The sequence below is a fragment of the Hydra viridissima genome, unplaced genomic scaffold (genome assembly GCF_058129835.1).
Source record: "Hydra viridissima isolate aposymbiotic clone 2 unplaced genomic scaffold, HvirCarnegie_v1 scaffold_2, whole genome shotgun sequence".
Taxonomy (NCBI): Eukaryota; Metazoa; Cnidaria; class Hydrozoa; order Anthoathecata; family Hydridae; genus Hydra; species Hydra viridissima.
The window spans coordinates 8,549,609-8,564,570 of NW_028324301.1; the positions used below are offsets into that span (position 1 = coordinate 8,549,609).

General features: G+C 29.1%; 1 protein-coding gene across 1 annotated transcript; it reads right to left on the bottom strand.

Moving 5' to 3' along the window:
• Positions 1–2,088: 2,088 nt before the first annotated feature.
• On the bottom strand, positions 2,089–14,134 carry LOC145188239 (uncharacterized). The gene is made up of 15 exons (XM_090077943.1): positions 13,985–14,134; positions 13,655–13,863; positions 9,603–9,728; positions 9,226–9,459; positions 8,972–9,127; positions 8,713–8,856; positions 7,090–8,589; positions 6,222–6,987; positions 5,942–6,104; positions 5,679–5,862; positions 5,555–5,606; positions 4,085–4,215; positions 3,902–3,994; positions 3,779–3,814; positions 2,089–2,784 (listed from the first exon to the last, which is right to left on the bottom strand). Exons 1-15 carry the CDS (start codon positions 14,025–14,027, stop codon positions 2,407–2,409), a joined length of 4,215 nt encoding a protein of 1,404 aa, XP_089934069.1. The 5' UTR covers positions 14,028–14,134; the 3' UTR covers positions 2,089–2,406.
• Positions 14,135–14,962: the final 828 nt, after the last annotated feature.

Here is a 14,962-nt window from a genome sequence, read left to right on the forward strand (position 1 = left end):
AGGCAATCCAGTTTGATCCATGAGGATGATGGCTTGTAAATCTCTGAGTGAGCATACAATCAGAAATATTGATAACATGACCTTAAGGCCAAATCTAGAGCTAGATCCAAAGGGCAACTCATTACTAAAGAAGGCAAGGTCAAACAAGCTGAAAGAAGTTAGGAACTTTTGTCCATCTTTAAGAAAGGTCAACCAAACATTTGGTTCTTAGATAAAAAAAAAAAAAAACTTTTTACAGTGGATTTTGTATAAAATAGCAAGACTGATCGCTACATTACTACCTCAAAGCCAAAGATGTTCTCTATTCCATTAGATTCAACTTCAGAGCGAAACCTCTTGCTTCTGTGATGATGTTTGGAGTTGCGGCCTTATAAATTTAGGGGTCAAAATTAATGCAGATGTGTTCATTAAAATCTTAGAAGACCATGTCCAGCCGTGGATAATCTAACTTCAATCCTCATGGCAAAAATGTGTACCAGCAGGATGGGGCTCCACCCCATACAACCAGAAAGACCTAGGAGTGGGTCAGAAAAAAACATGCCTATTTTTAGGGATAATGTTTTGTGGTCATCAAGCTCTCTAGATTTAAACCCTATGGACTACAGTATATGGGCGTATAATAAATCAAGGGCCTGTGCATCTCCCCACAACAGCATTGTAGCTCTGAAAGCCTCTGTCATCAAACAGTGGAATGCTATGCCCAAAGAGTATATTCTGAAAACATGTAAGAGGTTTAGGTACAGAACTGAGACTGTGATCAATGCCAATGGTTCATACATTAAGTTAGCCATTTAAAATTTATGGAAAAATGACATGAAATAAAATATTAAAAGGTTTTCTTGTTTAATTGCTTTTACCACCGACCATTTTCAAGAATTAGTGCGGGTTTTAAGGGCACATGTATCAAACGATTTCACAGCCAAAAAAAAGATTTAATTAAGCTCTAGTTTTTTTTTATTCAATCATCATCTACAGTTCATTAATAAAAGTTTTATAAAATTAAAGAAAAAAAAAATTTATTTTCCCCCTCTTTATTAAATAAAGACATAAATTAACTTTTTTTTCCGTTTACTTATTGAGTTCTGAATATTTCTCAAAAAAAAAAAAACATTTGTGGTCAAATTATTGCTGTTTTAATCACTATGACATCTGTGATGCGCAAATTTGGTGCAGAAAAGGTATTTGCTGGCCTAGAGGTCAGGTATCAATGTTACCAATTTGATGAAATTGATAACAGATGAATGGTAGTAGTGTTGTTTGTAGTTGTTGAATCACAATTGTCGTTAAAATTAACAACTACAAAAAGTGAAATGTTATTTGAATAAATTGTATTTGCGTTTCTTTAGAATGAAATTTGCAGCGAACGTCAAATGTTTAGTTATTAACACAAATTTTTCGAAAACTAAAGATATTTTGAGAAAAAAAACTTCCGTCAGTAAGATTGATAAAGCTTGAAGTGAGTGAAAAAGTAAATATAATACAAATAAGTCACAATTATGTGGAATAAAAGTTATTTGGTCAGATGAAAACAACTTCGAAATTAACAGAAACAGCTAGATACATAAAGAAAGATACATAAACAACGAAGTTGCAAAACTAACGGTATTTTTTTACAAATGGATAAGTAATCAAATCGCAATTATAAAAACAATAAGCAGTACAAAATCTTTAAAAACACGATAGGTTTACGAAGAACTGTTTCAACCTTACACCCTTGTGTCGTTAGACTCTATGCACAAGTTGTTATTGCTTATCACAGCTGTTAATATTAATAAAGAAATAAAAATTTTTTTAAATACACTTTTATTTCCAAGGTAAAAAAATTCACTAGAGTATAATTAAAAATTGTTACATTTTAAATTTCTCAAAACTTATTTTCAATAAAATAAACCAACGATTGAGCCATTAAATAAAATTTCCTTTCTTTTCTTCTACAAAAAAAAAACAAAAAAAAAAACAAGAAAAATATTCTTTTGATCCAGAAAATTGGAAAATCGGGAAGCCTGTAGGTATCTGGACCGAGATCGTTTCATTAGAACCTCTCCTTTTGTTGTATGGAGAGAGAATCGGGAGAAAAATAACAAACAATTCATAATTTAAAATTATATTCTTATATTTTTCTTCTTTCTTCACATAAACATTTTAAATATAAAAAAATTATCTTCATTATTCTTTTAGTAATAAGAAATGCTTATTGAATAGCGCGCACATCATGCAACCAAGTTAAATCATCGATCACATGAATGTTACGTGCCTCCAACAGCTAAAATAACCAGATCCTCATATAAGTGCACATTTAACAACCAATTAACAAATGGCAGTATACTGTGTACGCGCATGCTAAGAAAAAAGACCAAAACGCGGTCGGTTCAAACCCTGAAACAGGGATGAACCGACCTTTTTTATTTATTTATTTTCTGCCGCTAAACAAGTATCTGTGTTAATATTATGAACAGAAATTTCAGAACGTTCTTCCACTTTTACATCTGAATATTCGAAAGGCTCAGATTTGATTAATACATGAATACTTGAAACATTCGACTCGCTCGCTCTGCTTTCATCCAAAGGTTCTTCTTTAACGAGGCGATCTACATCCATTGGTTCGTCAAACGATTCGAGTTTTATATTTATCTTGGCTTCGGACTTGGAAATATCCTCAGGAATATCCTCAACTTTAAACGTTGAAGATTCTCCAATAGGATTTTCAAAGAGATTAGCTTTGGAGGTAAATGGTAATAGCGATGTGGTTGGGGTAACAACAGGAGTTGGATCGTCCAATTCAAACTAAAAAAAATTTAAATTAAAAAATAAAAAAAGTTATACCTAATCAATTAAGGCAGTCCATAAAAAGTGAGCTGTGAAATGAAAACCTAATTTAAAATACAGAACAAATTAAGTGAAAAATTTTTAGTAGCTCTCCATTTGATTTAGATTCAATTTATATACCAGTCCTCAAATCTGTCGGCAAAAAAGCTAAGTTTAAAAAAAAAACTTTGTTTGAATTTCACATTGCCAGATTCAATATTAATTAACATTAAGATTAAATATTAATGGCTTAACTTTAACATCAAATCCTAATGATATGCACACAAAATTATTTGATAATTATAAAGAACAATAAGTTTTAGCAATAGTTAATAATTTCAAATTTTACAGACCGAAGACAAAATATTGTTAAATACTTCAGGTATGAAATATTAAAGGACTTTTGCTTCGTTTAAATGGGTGTGTTTTGTAATCTAAATAAAAGTCATTATTTACTTTTAACACAATCTTCTAATTCTATAGATCTAAAAAATAGCTACAAAAAATGTTCTTTCTAGCTAAATATAATGGATTAATCACGAAAATAATAACATTAAAAAAAATAGCTACAAAAAAATTTAAATTTTTAGAAAATGAAGCCCGCAAACATGTGAAATTCCAATATTGATGTCAAATTAAGACAAAACTATGATCAAAATAATTTATCGTTGTTTGAAAATGATTCAAAACATGCATTGAAAACATACACACATTGTGCAACAGCATATAAAAGTAATTCTCAACTAGAAATTTCAATTCTTTGACCTAAAAAAAACTATTATTATGATATATTACATGTTTAAAACTGATTTATAGATAACTTTTGGCACGGATATAAAAGAATGCATTTAAAGTGTAATATTTTAGGCTTAAATGCTGCAAGGCACTATGATAGGCATAACCAACACATTAAATTCTCCTGTGTTTTCCAAACTAACAAATGCATTTAAAATGTAAGAGAAATTGTACTTACAGGTACATAATCTTTAAAACAGTGATAATGATATAGCTGTATAAAAAATAAAATTCAAAAACAATTTTGTTAAAAAAAAAAAAAAAAAAAAAAATGCTAAAAAGATAATGTAAATAAACACACCCTTTTATTTTCCCTAACAGCTAATTTAAACCTCCATTCATCTAACTCCTCTGACCAAAATTGCTCAAGAGGCTCTGTGCACACGTAACAAACCTTGGTGATACAAACACAAAAAATTATACCTAATATATAGAAAATAAACTACATTTTTTAAAATATAGTTTAAAAAATAACTGAAATTACTGGATCATCATCATCAGCAGCAACACTTATTGTTAAGTCTTTTTCAGCTTGTTTTATTCTTTTTGGTGAAGAATTGCCATCTTTGATATCATCATTGACTGAGCGCTCAGACTCAAAAAATACACTTTGAGCTAGAACAAAAGAGGAAAAAAAAAAAAAAAAAAAAAAAAAATGAATGAAATGGACTTTGAGCAAACTTATGATGAGAAGAATAATGTAAGGGTCTGAGTTTGGTTTTCTGGCTAATTTAATTAGATTCAGAACCAGATAATTTTGATTATTAACTTATGTATATTTTTTTAAAAAAAACACAAGGTAATTGTTTAAAATTAGCCACAACCATAGTTCCTAATAAGATTAGCTGTGATATTTTATAGCTTTTTTTCCTGTTGTTTTTAAGTCCTAAATACAAAGAGTAGGTTTTTCATGATTGCTAGTGGAGTATTAATTTAAATCTAAAACAACTTTTAAACCTAATCAATTATCCAATTAAGCAGAAGTTTAAAAAACAGGACTCCAAAGACAAAATCTCAAAAATGTAACTTAAAATTAGCTATCTACTTTAGAATTGGAATGCTAGGTAGAAAGGTAGTCTAAAAAGATAACAAACATTCAACTTGCAACTTAAGATGAAAACGTCCTATTGTCTAATCAAACAAAAAATGCTTTTGGATTCAGAGAATAGTAAACTTTAACCACTAAAAGCTGACATTGATGACAGAAAACAAGAGATCATATGATAAGTATCAAATGGACAACAACAGTTATTGGCTGCAGCATAATACTTACAGTGCCCTCACTCTCTTAAGGTGAGTTTCCACTCATACATTTTAGCTGCGGAAAAGGGATGGGAAAAATAATCATGTGAGCATACACAGTGATTAATTTTCAAAATTAAATTATAAACCGCACAAGCTCACGTTATTAATTTTCCCATCCCTTTCCCTTTCCCTAAAGACGACACTCACCTTTATTCTGAGTCCTATTTTAATATCGAAAAAAAATTTTTTTCATTAGATTTTCACTTTAGAAAATTTTATCAACAAAGCAAAATTTAAGACACTGATTTAAAAACTTTATTTTATTATTTGAAATAATCTGCTATTAATGACTTCCACATTACTCGTTTTATCTGCAAGTAGATTTGCATACCATCATTTTAACAGCTTTTGTATAAAAAAGTTGTTTAAACATTAATTAGGCAAAATATCTGTTAACACTTGTGGGACAAAAATGAGTAAAATCAAAAATTATTTCTCCACAGGTGCCAATGGGTGAAAACAAATCAAATAACCTTGGATTATCAAAATATGTGGGGAATTCTGAAACAAACATAGACCCTTAGAATTTTAAAATACTAAAATTAATAGTAAGAAAACAAAACCTTATAAATTGCGTAAAAAAAACAAAAAAAAAAACCTAGAACAGAAAATATTATTTTACAAAAAAACAATATAAAATGCAAAACACCTTTTCCATCTTCATTATGTACTAACTGAGAAGTGCTATGTTCCACCCAGGTCTAAGAACAATAAAAATACCATTTTCAACTAACCATATAAAACGAAAAAAACTTTACTAGAAAAGAACTTACCTTTAAGTCATAATACCATGCTCTAGATGATACTTTACGCACCCCATCTTTTTCTTTTCTATTTTGTCGGAAATGCCAATCAAGATGTTCTCTATATAGATTTTGCTCATTGCAAGGAAATCGTTCACCACAAGAAGAACATTGCTCTCCAAGACACAAATTGTTAATGATAGGTTGATAACGTCTAAAAACATTTAAATTCAATCAGTATAACATAATTTAAAGTAATTTAATATAACAAAACACAGAAATAGAAGTCATACTTTTTCAAATCATCAATTCGAAGAGAAATATTTGGTATATCCAAATCAACTTTGGTAGTTTTTTCTTGATTTAGAACACCAGCAGCAATTAATTGACCTAAAAGACTCTGAACATTAACAGAATCAGGGGGCTGCTGATCAAGAGATTCTTGTCGAGGTGAATCTGAAAAAACAAGCATTTAACGTGATTAAATTAAAAAGAGTTCCTTAAAAAGCATTAAAAACAAAACAAACAAACAAACAAACAAGAACAGTTAAAGGTTATAGTTAAAACTATTACCATAAAAAAGTGATGATCTATTGAAATCTTTGTGATCATGAAAATTATTCATAGAACCAGGGAAATGTTTCGGAGGTAAATCAACAAACTGCTCTTTAGGAATTATTTCTTGCCATAAGTTAACAGATGAGTGTGCACGGTGAGGTGGAGAATGATTTCCATGTGAGTCCAATGGTGGTCTTTTATCCATATGACTAATAGATAAAGAGCCACGAATATTTCCAGCATTTAAAGGTCGTGAATGTAAGTTCTTTGGATGATCCATAGGATGAGGTTGATGATGATCATTTTGTTGAGGTCGAGCATTAGGCATCTCACCATTAATATCAAAACCTGGATTACGTGGAGGTCTTCCTCTTAAAGGATACTCCATTCCATGACCCCTTGGATGATGCAGAGGCCTGTTGTGTGGTGGTCGCATTCTTCCCCTGAAAGGATGTTCATCTCTAAATGGTGGTATTCTACCTTCAATTGGAGGTGGCCAGGGTCCATTTCTTTCATTTATTGTAGGCCCATATGGTCGAACCCCAATAGGTCTAATATCAGGATGTCTTTCAAATGGAGGTAGACCAGGACTAAATCTACCAGGGTGCCAAGGATCTCCATGAGATCTCCAATGCAGATGATCATTCTCAGGTTCTACATGTAGATTTGGTCTTATAAATCGTTTTTTTCTGGCCATTTCATTACTAACTTTATCTAAGATATCTTGAAGAGCAACACTTTGTTCATTTGATATTGAACCACCTTTACATTTAAAAATAATCTATAAAAAAATTGTAATAATAAAAATTTAATTTCTAAGAAAGTTGTTAATCTAATATTTTTACTTATTATGAACTTGAGTGTAAACAATTTAAAACATTACCTCTCTATTTAAGTCTTCATAAATTTCCATTGGGAAAGTTTCAGGGTTTTCTCTTTCAGTATCATAAATTTTGCCTTTAATATTTCGAAATTCTTTTCGACGAACTTTTTTCAATTCAATCCACTCTTCTTGAGTCAGTCGCTCAGGTTTTGCTCCAGCAGGTGCAAAATTCCTTTCACCAACTTCAGGAAGATCTATATCATCTAAATCACTATGTTCATCAATAAATTGCTTTCGCTGTCTCTCATCACGATGGTCAAAAGTATGAGGTTCATTGTTGTTATTCTTGCGACCATTTGGTCTAACTAGCTCTTTTTTATTTTCCTCTAACTTTTTATCACCTTCTATTTTTTTCTCCATACGAAAGTGGTAACGGGATGGTGAACGTGCTCTTGCCTTTCTTGACCTGTCAACCTCATCACATAACTTTTTATTCGGTGGTTCATCAAAATACTGCTCTCTATTCCAATCTTGATTCCTTAAATCAGAAATATTTGATTGTTCTCTACTATTATCAGTATATTGCAAACTATTATGTTCACCCCTTTGTAAAGAATTGTTTGATCTAGCTTGGTTATGAGTTGGTGAAGCATCTCTTCTATTTATATTTGGAATTTCATTTATTCCAGTTTGTTTTCGATAATTTCTATCATTATGAAATCTTTCACTATTATTACTTTCATTATCAACTTCATTCAAAGGTAATTGAACAAGATCAGAAGGATATTTTGTTACAGTGTCCTTATTTTCTAATCGATTTAAAGAATCTTTAGGTGGTGATGATAAACTAGCTGGAGGATTAATTGGAGAGGAAGTGGATTGTACCAATTGAATTAACTTAGCTGCTAAACTAGCAGACTGTCCTGTATCAATTATCCCATTTTGGGCTGATTGCATTTGATGCATAGCAGTAGCTATAGCAGCAGCTTGTGCAGCTATCTGCATGTCACGGTCACTTAATTGAGCAAATGCATTTGGTAATGGGATGGGAGTAAGAGAAGTAATAGAGCTACTTGAAGTGGAAACCTGATCTGAATTAATTGATACAACCTGTGTGTTTTCAACATGTCTAGGTGTAGGTGCATTTATTTCAATAATACTTGGCTTACAATCAGACTTAACTGATTTACTCTCTGATGTACAAACATTAAATTTTTGGGAAAAATTATTTTTTGGAGCAACTGTAGGAACAACATTAGGTACTGAACTTGATACTTTAACTGTGGGAGGATTAACTCTTTGTTTTTCTTTATCCTGAAGCCTGGGTTGTGATAGTTTAGGAGTACTTTTGGGATTTTTAGGATGCAGGCTGGTCATTATTTTATTCATTACATTGACAGCTGATTTTCCACTAGGATTTTTGTATGGTGCTGCTTTCAAGTTTGAAGGTAAATTGGACTCATCTTTACTCTGTGAATCAGTTCTTAATCGAGGATCTTTAACAGGATTATTCAGACTTAAATCACTATCTTTTGATGGTTGTGAGATAGATACTATTTCCTTTAAAATTAAAAACATTTAACATACAAAAATATAAAAAGCTATTTGAATTCAAAATCCTTTTATTTTTATCAATATTTAAACATTTGTAAAAATATTAAAAAATAGCAAGAGCAGATCTACTTTAGATTGCGTCGACATTGACTGTTGTTGTTTTCTAAGAAGTTCAAGTTGTCTCTTTTGTTCTGCCAACACTCTCTCTCGTTCCATGTGCTGTTTTCTCAATAACTCCTCATGATGCTGCCTCTCCCGCAACAATTTTTCTGTCTATAAAACAGTTTTAAAAAAAACTGAAGATTAAAATGACAAAAATTTAAATGTAATTATTGTAGTTATTTGGAAGCAGTAAAAACCTTCACATACAAACCAATACAATAAAAACCTGCAGTTTTTTCAATCTATCCTGAATCTGTCTTTCTTTTTCTAGCAAAATTTCTTTAGCAATCTTGTTATGTAAATTGGGAGGTTCTTTCTCAGGATGTTCTGCAACAATTGTTGCAGCTAATGTCACTGCGATATTTGAGGATTCTTCTTTTTTCTAAAAGAAGCATTTTTATACAATCACACTTAAAGCATATTAGGCTGAAAAAGAAAAAAAAAAAAGAAAAAAAAAAAAAAAGAACTCAGCAGTGATACCTGAAGAAATTTAGGATTAACATGAATAACTTTTTGCGGCGTTGGTGTAACAGAAGGTGGAGTATTAGAAAAATTTACATTTGAAGCATTTGTTGTTGTGGATGCAGTTATAGGCCAATTTGGATCAAACCGATTAGTTTTAACATCTAAATCATGAAGTGTTTTTCCTGGAAGATATTGAGTCCAAGTATTACGAAGCTTAAACAGCTGCATTCGTTTCCGCTCATCTTTAGCCTAAAAAAAAAAGAAAACATTGAAATTTGTTTGGTGGATTATCTTAACACTTATCAATTATTAAAATCAATGTTTAGTATGAAGTAAGAACAAACTTGACCAACTAATCCAAATAAAACTATATAAAATGAAAACTAACTTACATGCTCAAAAACATGGCAAAATGTTTCTGTAACAAACTTGGAGATGATTACAACATATTCACCACCAAGATTTTTTAGAATAGAGTCTAAGAGATAAAGAGCAGGCATCTTCTCTTCAACCACAACCTGCAAAAATTTTACAGCATGATGTCACAGGAAAAACTAGAGTAAATAATAGATAAGTATAGCAACAATTTTTATGACCAAATTAACAAACAATCCTGAAAAGTACCCCAAATGAGAACAAAAAAGATATGTCATGGTCACCCAATTGTATTTAATGGTGCAAAGAGACATAATACCTTATAGTCTAAAAGAATCAATGCTTTTTCTAAATTATTGAAAATCATTCTTAAAAAAAAAAGAAAAGTGGATTAAGAAAAAAAAAATTTCACCAAGTGGAATTTTTAAAAAATGGTACTTTAAAGGTATTCTCAATTAAGCATCTGTGTACTGTTATCAAAATATCTAAATTAATTGATATTTGGTTTCGATAATGAATTTCAATACGGTTCAATACATTTCGATATGAAATAGATAAGATACTGTTTGGGTTTCGATATTAGCAATATTGTTGTAACGCATCGTTATTAAGTATATCAATTTAATTATTGTTAAAAGTGTATAATGATATTTTTTTCCCTGTTTAAAAATACATGATATTTGTTGAGACTTTTTAATATTTTAAGATATTTTGCATTAGATATAACTAAGTATTAACCTAAAAACATTATTTTTACTTATTTTGTAAAATACTTTCTTAATATGTTAAAGTATTGATAGAAAATTAAAAATCAACTATTTTTATTACTATTACAGACTTAAAAAACCAAGGTTATTGAGATTAAAGGATAAATATCATAACTTTCCAACAAATATTGAAATAAACGATATGCACAAGCCAATATTATATCTTATTGTAACAAAGAAAAGTTTCAATACACAGAATCTTATTCTTAATACATGTAAGATGCAAACCAGTGGGATGATAGCATAACCTGAAAGCTAATTTAAAACAATATTTTAAAAACTTGGTAAGTAAGAATAGGGTTATTCGAACAAGTAAGAAATCTAAGATGAAGGTTATCAATTTTCTTTTCAATTTTTACAATTAGTTTTTATGAGTAGAATAAATTCTGAAAAAATTTCAAATTAAGGAATCAAATTTTATAGTTATCTTTAGTCAAACAAAATTTAATAAAAAAACTAATTTAAGTGGTCTAAAATTAAAACTACAGTTTAATACATAATTGCTTTAATGATTTCTTTATTATGTGCTCTAGAATTTTTCAAAACCAATGAAAACCAAACCTTGTAACCAAAGAATCATTAAGAACAAACTTCTGAAAATTAAAAGATTTTTAAGGAAATTTCAAAATGCTTAAGCAGTCAAAAATCCAAAACCACTGAATTACTCGATGTGTCAGATAAAAAAAAAAAATAACATTTTGAACTTTTTAATCATAATATCTTTTCTACAGGATAGAAAATTCTAATATTCACAAAATTATACAGTCTCAAAGTACATCTGAAGAAAGTAATATTACTCAGAAATATAAATACATTAATCTTAAAAAACTTTCTATCACCAGCATGTCTTATTTGAATTAGGTAAAAACATTAAAACTTTTGATTACAAGAATACATAGGCCAGTTTATTTTTAAGTTAGGTTGTTTGTAAGTTAGCTTGTGTTTTAATCATTTATGCTTTTAGAAGAAAAAAGTTATTTCTATGTTTTTAAAAAATCCCATCGCATTAAAGATTTTATGGTATATTAATTGCAGAAAAGAATTATCAGAAATGTTAAAACTCGTGCTAAAATTTATCTAAATATGTACACATATTTTCCTGTTAATTTTTCTGTTTCTATGTAATGATTTTGTAAGCCACAATCAAAGTAATTGTCTTTTCAGAAAAACAGTGCATTTATGTGAAAAATACTACACATAAAGTGACTATACATAAATACTAAGAATCTGTGCACCAAATTAATGCAGTTAACGTTAAAAAAAATTGAGACAAAATTTCTTCACTATTCCCTTATTACAATTTTTTCAAAACAGATTTTTTGCTAAATGGCGCAATTTTGTTAAATCTCTGGAAGGGAGATTTCAAGTTTTGAGCACAAAAGCTTTGACTGGTACATTTGCAAATGTTGATTGCAGTGCCTTGAATTCTATAATTGCAAATTGACCCAACCTAGATGGCAAACTCTTAGTCACACATTCTTTCACCATACTTTTCATCTTGGTCTAAACTGTCCTGTAATTTAGCATAGACCTTTTCATTTACACATTTCTGTTTTTACTGATTTTTTAACAGCTCTGCAACTTCAGTTGGATGTTTAACATAAGGATGGAAGGTGAGCTGAGAGGTAGACAATCAGTTATAGCAAATCTTTTTATTGCATACTTTTCAATTTTGTTTAATTTTACAATATTCCCAAACCTATCATTCCAAAATGGACTTCTCTTGTCATCAGTTTCAACTTTTCCATCAACATTTTTATTCTTTACTTATTTGAACACTGTCAATTTAGTGCCATATCTTAGACCTACTTCCAAGAGTCATAACCTTCAATGATTTTAGCTAAGACACTAATTCACTTTAAAATTTAATTTTATGTAGTAATAATAATAATAATAATAATAATAATAATAATAATAATAATAATAATAATAATAATAATAATAATAATAAAAAAAAAAAAAAAAATTACAAACATTAAATTTAAAGATTACTTTGTAAAATGCCATTTCTTAGAATTTTACAACAGTTGTTTGTAACTTAGCATGTAACTAGTCAATCCAACTAACTAACTACATATCTTGGCTTGAAACGTGCATCAAAATTTTATATTGTCACCCTGTTTTCTGTAACACTCAGTTTAAAGATATACTGCACTGAATTAACTACATTCACCACACAAAATAGTTGCAGTGCGCAGAGCTTTCATAAACACAAAAGTTACTGAAAAGTATGAATCTTGTCCTATTAAAGAAATTACAGACATCAAACAGTAGTTCCCTTAAGTACATTTTTTTAATTATGTTGGTATGACTAAGTCAGATACCCCACAAATCATATGTTTGAATCAGTAGCCACAAGACCTTTGATGCCATCACTATATTTTCTTTACTTGAATAATTCTCTTATTAAATCTTTCAAACTTCAAAAAAATATTCAAAAATTTTTTGTTTCAGCATTGACTTTGGCACATATTATAAAAATTATAAAAGTTTAACAAATTTTATTTTTCATGAAAATAACTTCAATATGAAAGCAGAATAAAAATTTTTGTCATGTACTCATAAAAATCAACAAGATATCTTAAATGGTAACTTAAATTAGTGATTTCCAAAGACTAAACTAGCTCAGGCGTGATTTTTATTAATTTTTTTTTTAAATTGAAAAAAAAATTTGCATTATATTTAATTAAAATTTAATGAGATTTTATCAATGAGAAGTATAAAGAAAGGAAGGAAAAAGATATATTCAATACTAGGTATACAAGAAACAAAAAAGGAAAAATTTTGGCAAGACTGCTTTCTTAATAACTTAAAACAATTTTGACAACAGACTTATAATTTAGTTAACCTTTTAAAAACATATTTTCAAATGTCTATAGAAAATGCATTTAAAAAGAAAAATTACAACAAATAACTCCAAATGTATAACAAAATAGTGAACAAAATTGAATATTTACAGGAAACCTATGCATTTTTAAGCAATAAAAACCAGGCTGTTTACTGTTTTACATAGAATTTAAACTGATTATGTTGAAAAATGGTAAATAATTAGCGCTCTAGTAAGCTTTTTGTGTTTCTTTAAGTTAATGTTAGAGAACTTTGGGTTGTTCAAAAAATAAAACAGATATCAATTTTCTTCATTTCAAAACAACAATTGAAAACAAGTATATATATATTTATTTTCTAACATAAACATATGTATACTTTTTATATATGGAAAAAAGTTAACAGCAATAGTAAGATGTAAGAACAACAACAACACAAAAGTTAGCTTAAATGCTAAAAAATATTATCATACTAACTTGCTTTATTCTGTCACATATCGCTTGAACAATTGTTTGTGCACAGTTCCTATTTTCATCAGCAAGCATAGTTAACAGATTTATCATTGGTTTTGAATTAAAAGTCAAATCGGCAAGAGCAGATTTATATTCTTCAGCTACTTCTCTTGCCTTACCTGTTGTGGTACTAACACTAGCCATTTTATAAATAATTGGTATGATAATGATAACTAGATAATAACATAAGAATATTTTAGTTATGAAAAAAAAAAGTCATAGAAAAAAAAAAAATTTTATTAAGAATAAAAATTAAAAAGTGAGTTTTTAAAGGTACTAGGCCAGCTGTCTCACCTTCCAATTTATCCGTTAAAAATAGTACATTGGATGTCGTCATTCCAAGGGCCGCACTGTTTCAGAAAAGCAAGGCGGTTTTAAAAAGCGATTCGTAAAAAACAAGTCAAAACGAAAAATTATCATACAAAAAAGCTTATGACCGAGAAGATATTTGGGATGGTAAAGAACCCAAACCGTGAAGAAAAAATCAAACCAGTACCCACGTATTTTAGTAAACAAACCGAACTAAAATACTCTTTTAAAAGATAGTAATTTTCCGGAATTACGTCAAAGAATTACGCTAAGGCTTTAGTTAACAAAAAGCCATTTAGGTCGAATAGGAGAGGAAGAGATAAGGAATGGGGTTTCGCACCCAAGGTCTTTTTTATGACTGGCCCCAAATTTATAAGATACAAAACTTGTTTTCTAATCTAACTTCTTTCTGCCCTTAGGATAAAATTATTATAAGTGGAAGTTAACTTGCCAATAATAAATAAAAACGAAGCCTAATTGCAGTGATGGAGAAATTAGTGGTTGGCTTATCGAATCTGAAATTCTTGCAGTTATATTTTGATTCTGGAAAATTTTAAAGAAGTTCTCGTATCTTAATATTTCGAAAAGAAAATTTTTCCTCTAACTTTCTCTTCATTTTATCATTATCACTTTATTATAAGTAATTAGAGAAAAAAAATTTCATTTTACATTTAATTTGTATTCAAACAATACTTGAAAATCTCTTGTTCAAAAATGCTTTCGTTTTTAAATGAAATATTACTCAGATAATTGTGTAATACTTCACTTTATGGAGATCATTAAATGCAAATATATTGTTTTGTTATATAGCATGATCTTCATAAACGAGGTATTTTAAAAGTAAAGTTTACATCAAACACGATCTCTTTAAATTTAACAGATCTATGTAAAAAAAAAAAAATTCTGAGAAATTGAAACTAAAAAATCTTTCGCAAGATCTTAGTTTCAACAAAAATTTGCATA